This window comes from Sinocyclocheilus rhinocerous, unplaced genomic scaffold (assembly GCF_001515625.1).
Source record: "Sinocyclocheilus rhinocerous isolate Xijiao unplaced genomic scaffold, SAMN03320098_v1.1 scaffold954, whole genome shotgun sequence".
NCBI lineage: Eukaryota > Metazoa > Chordata > Actinopteri > Cypriniformes > Cyprinidae > Sinocyclocheilus > Sinocyclocheilus rhinocerous.
In genome coordinates this window covers 262,633-271,981 of record NW_015644642.1, presented here as the reverse complement: position 1 = coordinate 271,981, position 9,349 = coordinate 262,633, and the positions used below count along the sequence as shown (strand labels likewise).

Sequence of the window (9,349 nt, the reverse complement as noted above, 5' to 3'; positions counted from 1 at the left end):
ATGGCACCCCAAATCATCACTGACTTCAGAAACTTCACACTGGACCTCAAGCAGCTTGGATTCTGTGACTCTCCACATTTCCTCTAGAGTCTAGACTCTGGGACCTTGATTTCCAAATGAAATGCAAAATTTACTTTCATCTGAAAAGAGGACTGTGGACCACTGAGCAAGAGTCCAGTTCTTTTTCTCCTTAGCCCAGGTGAGACGCTTCTTACTTTGTTTCTGGCTCAGGAGTGGCTTGGTTCTAGGAATTTGACCGCTGTAGCCCATTTCCTGAAGACGTCTGTGTGTGGTGACTCTTGATGCGCTGACTCCGGCTCCAGTCCACTCCTTGTGAAGCTCTCCCATGTTCTTGAATCGGCTTTTCCTGACAATCTACCCAAGGTTGCGGTCATCCCTGTTGCTTGTGCACCTTTTCCTACCACACTTTTTGGTTCCAGTCAACTTTCTATTACTACAGTGGTTCTCAAAGTGTGGGCCGTGCCCGCCAGGGGGGGCGTGGGCCATCAGCAGAAAAAGAAAATGAATAAAACCGTAAACAGCCAAAGGATGTAACTTAGAATGGGAGATGGATCGGTTTGTGAAAGGGAAGAGAAAAGCCATAGATGAAGTCGCACAGACCCAGGCAGGTGCTGGCTAATTCAAAAGCTAAATGAATTATGTGAGACTATATTTTTATCTATACATTTTAACTATAGATTTAATTCCCAGCTTCCTTTCGAGAAAATATGACGAGGCATATCTTGCCAGATTTTTTTATAGGTTTAAAGGGGGGCGCGACCAAAAAAGTTTGAAAACCACTGTATTAATATATTTCGATACAGCACTCTGTGAACAGCCAGCCCTTTCAGCGATGAGGGTGTCGATGATCGTCTTCTGGACAACTGTCAAGTCAGTAGTCTTCCCCATAATTGTGGTTGCATGTTCTAAACTAGCCCAGGAGGTACCCAGTATTTATACTCAAAATTAATCGAGCTCAAAATGGAATATTAAATTTTTTTGAGATTTTAATTTTTAATTTCCCCAAGCTGTAAGTCGTAACCATCAGAATAAAAAAATAAAATAAAAAAACTCTTGAAATCTTTCAGTTTGTGTGCAATGAATCTAGAATATAAGAAAGTTTGCTTTTTGAATTAAATTACAAAAAAATGAAGTTTTCCATGATATTCAAATTTTTTGAGATGTACCTGTATATTTATTGGATGTTCTTTACGGTCAGTCAATTTCTTTTCAGGTAGGTAATTTCTTTACAAACTAAGAAGAGTGAGGAGGACTTGCAGAAGAGGAATGGCCATTACCAAAAGGTGAGTAAATGTTAGTTAATTGTTTTTCAAAACCGTATCGACAGTGTTATTGAACTCCACACTGAACTTACTCGAGATCAATAACAACACTACTGTTTAAAGTAGAGCTGCTTATTACAGAATTAAACTTGTTTCATAATGAATGTACTTCACAGAGTTAAACGGAACTGACCTGAACCAACACCAAACTCACTAGGATTAAAGAAAGTCCACTGTTTCACAGCAGAATTTGGATTTTCCTCATTTTCGCAGTTTGCATCATTGATTCTGTTTAATATTGTGAATCTTTCCTGTTTAATACTGTGAAGCTGCTTTGAAACAATCTCTCTTGTATAAAGTGCTATACAAATAAAGGTGACTTTACTTGACATGTTTTTGACCAATAAAATAAATTCAGTAATTTAAACTGTTCAGTCTTAAGGTATTTACATACTTAATGTTGTGGTATTTGATGTAATACCAGTCATTAAATTAAAAAAAAAGCTTACACATATTGTCAAATTGATTTGTGTAAGTATAAGATGGAATGTATTGTTTGGAATTTAGACAACGGCATTGAAGAACAACAGCAGAAGAACATGAAGAATATTTAATACATGTCTGATATGCAAAATAAAGTTTTTTTTGTTTTTTTGTTTTTTTGTTTTTTTTTTTTAAATTAAAAACTCTTAGATTTTCTGTCTGCCAGTAGTGATAAAGTGAATAATAGTTATTTAATATTTAAAACACTACACATTGTTATTGTATCTGATGCAGTTGACCATGATATGCAATACATATCTCAATAAATACGAAACCCCTTTGGTTGTGTTGATCAAATTAATATCTTGTAAAACAATTTTGGACGGATTCCCCAAACCACATACAATATTTTAGCTTCAAAATGGGGAAATTCACCAACAAGTACCAAATTTTATATTATATATAAATATATTTAATATATAAACATACCATATTTTTCTTAAATATATACATGGATGTGTTTGTATTTATATATAGGCCTACATAATAAATATACACACAGCACACACACATATATTATGTAAACAAAAACTGTTATTTTGGATGCGATTAATCGTTTGACCGCACTAATAAATATACTGCCATTGTTTCTCTAGGAACAAATCATGAGACAAAAACACTGAAAACGTTTTGACGGATGAATGCAGATGCCCATTGTGCTTGAAGGTGCATGTGCTTGCACTACCAGTAATGGCCTCCTGGCAGCAGCAGATAATAACTGAGCCTTTAAGCATGTTTTCACCATGTCTTTACGCTCATTCTGTGAACCAATGCAGTGAGGTCTTCTCTCTTCCATGTTTATTTTTGCATTTCATATACAGCAACCATTTAAGTCTTTGCTGTGAATTTCCTTTCCCTTATTAAATGATGTGATCTTTTTTTCTTCTAGCCTCATGTGGATGTGAGATAAAATCCCTATTTTAATATTTGTCAGGCTAATCTTATTTCTAGATTTCTGTCACTTTTATTACATATATTGTTAGTAATTTTCAGATAATTGGTGTAGGCTTATGTGTTTCACTTTTAAAGCAATTATTCATTTAGTTGTTGTTGTTGTTTTCTAAGCAACACACATGCATTAACAAAAGGCTTTTTTATGTTTGTATGATTTCTGATATGGATTGAGATCAACTGTGCTCTTTGTTTTGAGCCATCAGGAGGCGGTATATGTTGTGCTGTGATGACGATATCTTCTGCTGACGTCCTGATTGGCTAGTTTTCACTAGCAATATCTTCAGCACCTGTCGAATTTGGCCCATATATGCTTTGCGAATGATTAATGGGTCATTTTCATCCCACCTTCGACAGAATATGTATTTCAACCAAAGTGATTACATTTATTGTAGATTACATTATAATTTCATGCTATTATTGTCATGTGTACGCTAAAATTAATTGCAGTGTCATATCGGTTACGGTATTCTTCTATTGTGTGATTGATCGCTCGTTGTCGCGTTGTTCTGTTGCATCAGTGATTGATCGCTCATGTTGCGCGTGTGTACGTGACAGCTGGATGAACTGAGCGCGAGCAACTTTCAAATCGATGTTTGGGAATTTAAAAGTGTTGGATTCAGTAACGCCTCTTTTCAGCACCTTGGTTAGTTCCTCTGAGGAGAACTCGGACCCTATGGCAAAGACACGGAGAAATACCAGCTATGTTTTATTCTTAACCTATTACCGTGTGAGTTAGGCGCTTATTTTGAACGGCGAGGTCTCTGGACTGGACTGGAAATCATCTTATGAGGTCGCGGTTTTGGGAACAACTGGAATTTCAAGATGATGATCACGCGCTACAGACCGGTATGCTCATTTCTTTTTGATTAATGGGTAAAGTGGCTGCTGATAGTAGAGTTTTACCTACATGTTAGCCTTTAATTAACGTTTAAACAAGAAATGATGTGTTTAATTGTGTATATTTATACTGTTTTTAGCTTTTCGACTATTTTCCTGTGAGGAAGTTGTTAGGAAAACCATATGTGAGTTTTCCATTTCCAATAACACTCAGCTACATCAACGAGTGTGACAGTGAACGGAGGTGCTGCGCATGCGCGGTTGTTTTGGAATGAATCCTCTGTTTCAATGGAGTGAAGCCCAAAAGATACAAAAAAATCGATATAGCCTACTACACCCAGCTTTCCACCGAAACCATTTCTCTTTTGTTGTACATGCATAAACTACTAAGGTGCGCGTGTGTAAAAGCTCTACAATGAGATTGTATTTTTTTATTTTTTTTTTGTGCAAATGCACAAAGACCTCTGATTTGGACCAATGTCTATTAATATGATTGGCCTTAATCTTTGATTTTCAGGGTACTGTATTATTTTGGCCTCAAAAAGCTGTTTATTTTTTTATTCTGATTAGATTTATAAATGTAATATTTTTTATTAAAATCAGAACAAGTTACACATATTGTACGGCACAATGCATATCTCTCTGATGTAAATAATTAGCCGTTTAAATTATAAGTGAGAGTGAAGTTAGGGAAATATGCCTAGTTTTCATGAAAATGACTAAAATATATTTTTATGAATATATTTTTATTACATTTTTTATTTAGCTTTTTTATTTTGCCTTTTTATTTCATTTTGCTTTTATTTATTTATATTTTTATTTTGGGGTAGAACAAAATAATGTACAGTGTAATACAGTTACAAGGAGTCTCTATAACTTGATGACTAAGAGCTTTAATCTAGGTGATTATTAAATGATGTTTAATGGGAACTACAATACATGCTACAATATAGAATCCATTACATATTGACTGAAATAGTAGCCTATACCTCTAGGCACTCTTTTGATTTGATACGCTGTGTAGTGCAGATTATAGGGTCATGCTACGCATTAAATCTTCGGGAAATGCTTTTTGAGGGGAATTAAATTACAGTGTGATAAAGTGGCAGTAGAGCACTCCTAGAGCATTCAATCAGGTTGCAGATGCTTACCTTATTCATTCTCTTAATTGACAGTGACGTGCTTGTATGCATGTTTTCTTCTGGAAGGCAGGAGAGTAAATTCACACTTTGCCTTTCTGAAATAGCACATCTATAACACACCATACCTGTCTGTACCTTCCTTAACACCTTTGAGTGATAGATCAACCTTATCTTCTCACCACTACGTCAAAAGGTTATCACAGTATTTCTGAGGGGTTGTTTTAGTTTTGGACAGAAATAAGGATGGATTGCAGTCCATATACACTCTAGGTCTAATATCGGCACGGGTCAGGTAGCCTGTCTAGACACAGAAAGGTGTAATTCTTCAAACTGCACCCTTTGGTTGAAACAGATATTCTGACATAGCCTTAAATTTTTTAATTAGCCTACACTTTAAAAAAAAAAAAAAAGAGCCCATATGTGTGTAATGCACTACTAGTAATAGTCTGATAGTCTGATCCAATATAAATTGAACATCTCAAAAAATATATATATATTTTTCCTTTATTTTATTTTTTTGTTTTGTTTTTATATGTTTTGTTTGCTTTTCTGTTTTGTTTTGTTTTATTATTTTTTGTTTTCTTTTCACCAGTCTTTCTTGTATTTGTTTGTTTTTCTGTTTTCATTTGTTTGTTATCTGTCTGTTTTTTATTTGTTTGTTTTTTGTCTTATTTTCATTTGTTTTGTATGAGTTTTATTGTTCTGTTTTTGTTTCATTTTCGTTTGTTTTTGTTATTTACATTTTTTGTTTTTTTGTTTTGTTTTGTTTTCGTGATTATCAGAATCAGCTGAACAAGTCTAGGTTCCAAAGTCTAGTCAGTTCCAAAATCTACTGACAGATTATAGATAATAACATTTATGTTCCAAATTTTAATTTATAGTAAATATTGTGTAATATGAATCCCATTTATTTTCCCTAAACTGTGTTATAAATTGACACTTTTTCAGCCATGTTTTCTAGATATCAGCATCATCCACTGAACAGCCCCTATTAGTAAACCACTATTTCTGTGTGACCTCGTTACATAGCCTTTCGTCCTTCAACCGTCTCATACTTTAAGTTTGCTTTGGCTTTTGAATTTCATGACAGTCCAACCAGATCAGTCTTTGTTTACTGTGAGTCAGTTCACCACTCATGAATATGTTTGATGTCTCATGCCAGGCATGTACCTCACTGTGACGTGCGTGCTGGTTTTTCAGTGCCGCCCGCAATGCAATTCTCTCCTCTCCTGCTATCCCCCCCCCTCCCTCTAGCTCCTCTCTCTCTGTCTTCCATCATGCTGTCTCTCTCGCCCTCTTTCTCTCTCCCCTCATCACACTCTCATGCACACACTCCGCTATACAGCTATCCTCCCACAAGGTCAACTCTGAGCTCTTGATCACCGCAGCTCGGCCAGATCGCATCCTGAGCACACACACGTGTGTTTGCACACGAATAGAGATGCTTTTTGTTTTTTGATGGCATTAAGCTGCGTCGGTTATTAAAAGCATGCCTGTGAGCCGTGGCTTTGCCGGTGGAATCCAATGCAGGCGTCCCCCTGTCGGAGAGAAGCTGTTTGGATGTGCTCATCCCATGCAGAAGCGGAGCCGCTATTGCGCTCTACCTGTGCAGTGATTCACTTCAGCTGATATCCTCCACCTACAGCAAGGATGTAACGGCTCCTCAGTGGACAGATTATGCTCTGAGAAGATCTCTTCTAGTTTTTACCCCTTTCCTATCCTCTTTTTCCTCCTGTTTCGGTCTTTCTTCTACTGGATCACCTCAGAGACCCGATACCACCATGTCCTTGGCATTCTGCGGAAACGACAACAACTCGGCCGCGTACAATGTGGATGCCGGTGTCCTCAACAACGGCTGCTTCCTGGATGCCCTCACAGTGGTGCCACACGTCTTCCTGCTCTTCATCACTTTTCCTATCCTCTTCATCGGTGAGTGTCAAAGGCAGGTGAGAACTAGTGCACGCTTGTGTCACAATACTAAGTGGATGGAGTGAATGAACACTGTGACTTTACTATGTACTGTAAGTTTAATTATGATAGATAGGCAGATAGATAGAGAGATAGAGAGATGGAAGGACGGATAGATAGACAGATGGACTAGATAGATACATAGACGTAGACAGACAGGCAGATAGACGGATGGAAAGATAGATAGAAAGGCAGATGGATGATAGACAGATGGATAGTATAACAGACTAGATAGATAGATAGATAGATAGATAGATAGGCACGGATAAATGAGCGGATAGACAGATGGACTAGATAGATACATAGACGTAGACAGACAGGCAGATAGACGGATGGAAAGATAGAAAGGCAGATGGATGATAGACAGATGGATAGACAAACAGACTAGATAGATAGATAGATAGATAGGCACGGATAAATGAGCGGATAGACAGATGGATGGATAGACAGACAGACAGACAGACAGATGGATGGATAGACAGACAGACAGACTGGCAGACAGAAAGATGGATGGATAGACAGACAGACTGGCAGACAGAAAGATGGATGGATACATAGATAGATAGATAGATAGATAGATAGACTTACAGGTGGATACACAGATGGACAGAGATAGATGGGCAGATAGACAGACAGATAGATACACAAGCGGATAGACAGATGGATGGATAGATAGACAGACAGATAGATAGATGGGTGGATAGACAGACGGACAGATAAACAGATGGATGGAAAGACAGACAGAATGATAGACAGATAGATAGACAGACAGGTAGACAGACAGTTGGATAGATAGACGGACACATAGACAGACAGATGGGCAGATAGACAGACGGAAGGACGAATGGATAGACAAGCAGACAGATGGATGGATAGATAGAGAGTTGGATAGACAGACAGACGTGTGGGTAGACAGATGGACAGATAGATGTGTGGATAGACAGATGGACGGATAAACAGACAGATGGAAAGAGGCAGATAGACAGAAGGACACAGATAGACACTCTGAAGGATAGATGGATAGATAGGCAGGTAGACAGACAGTTGGATAGACAGACAGACACATAGATGGGTGGATAAACAGATGGAAGTTTAGACGAATAGATATACAGGTGGATAGACAGATGGATGCATAAACAGGCAGATAGATAGATGGGCGGAAAGACAGACAGACAGATAGATAAACTGAGAGACGAATAGACAGATGGATAGATCGATAGATAAATAGATAGACAGACAGACATGGTATGCAGGTTTCTGTATGCTTACTTTTGAAGGTGTACCGCACCATTTAGATTGGTGTTTTGTTTGTAAAAGGATTAGAGAAACAGACAGGAAATGATTAATGAGCTCTTTGAAATTCATTTTTGAACATTTGGCTCATTCATTATGAAGATAAACACTGCATAATTGATCTGCGCTCAAATGTGGTTTGGTGAACCACATAGAGAGACCAGGATAGAGTTTGTCAAGCCTCTGTGGGAAACATTTTTATTTTAGACAAACCAATGTGACCTTAGTGGTGGAATGTACAGCTGAAGCCATCATACTGTCAGAGAGTCAAGTTACAGGAAGAACAGCGCTCGATTCCCCATACCAGAAGAGTCAGAACAACGTAAACAATCCCACTAATGTCAGAGTGAACTAGCCTGAACCAACCTTGCGTCACATGTTCTATTATTCATTTTCCAAATGATTTGTAATCATCACTGATTGATTACATTTTTTAAATCTTTTTTTCTGTGAAGGAATATTTGATAAACAAAATTCCACATCCTGCAGATGTCATGTTTCTGCTGATAATAAATATTGAAATTTCAAATAAATGTTGTTCTTTTGAACTTTCCATTGATCTAATAATCTTTAAAAAATATATATGAATTTTTTTTTACAAAAATATTAAGCATCACAACTGTTTTAAACATTGATAATAATAAGAAATGTTTCTTCAGCAACAGAACACTTAAGGTCCGGATCAGTGAATCAGAATCATTGAATTCCATACAAATCCTATTTCAGATGGAGATTTATTGTGGGGAATATTATGCATAAAAACCTACATCAGTTTTAATATGCAATACATGTTGCTGTTTGTTTTGAATCAGCATCCTCATATCCCTAATATCCGGTTCTTCAAGATATCAAGGGCAAAATCTGTCCCAGTGTTATTACAGCAACCTGGAAAGAACATTGATTTTGAAACACTTTTTCCACTGACACAGTATATATGCTCAAGTTAGAATTGCTAAGCACCTGCCAAATGTGCATGTGTGATGTTTTTTATTAAGGATGATCATATATGGACAAACAATTTATTTCTCAAGGATAGTTTACATCACTTCCTGTCAGAGAGAATTATGTTGCTGTAAGCGATGTACAGATATTTAATCACTGTATTGTAGGTTGGGGGAGTCAGAGTTCCAAGGTGCACATCCATCACAGCACTTGGCTGCACTTCCCCGGACACAACCTCCGCTGGATCCTCACCTTCATCCTGCTCTTCATCATCGTCTGCGAAATAGCCGAGGGCATCGTGTCCGACGGGTGAGATTTATGTGTCGATTCATCTGTCTGTCTGTCAGTCTGTGTGAATCTCATGAAACCTGTCAAAAACCTGCCTAA

The 9,349-nt window shown here is 37.4% G+C and overlaps 1 protein-coding gene across 1 annotated transcript in view; it reads left to right on the top strand.

Annotated features, from left to right (window-relative positions):
* The first annotated feature begins 3,137 nt into the window (after nt 1-3,137).
* abcc8 (ATP-binding cassette, sub-family C (CFTR/MRP), member 8) overlaps nt 3,138-9,349 on the top strand; it is a 78,582-nt gene continuing 72,370 nt past the window's right edge. Inside the window, exons 1-3 of the mRNA XM_016576562.1 lie at nt 3,138-3,626; nt 6,526-6,688; nt 9,130-9,271. Coding sequence (XP_016432048.1) covers nt 3,603-3,626; nt 6,526-6,688; nt 9,130-9,271 — 329 coding nt within the window. The 5' untranslated portion in view covers nt 3,138-3,602. The remainder of the gene's footprint in view (nt 3,627-6,525; nt 6,689-9,129; nt 9,272-9,349) is intronic.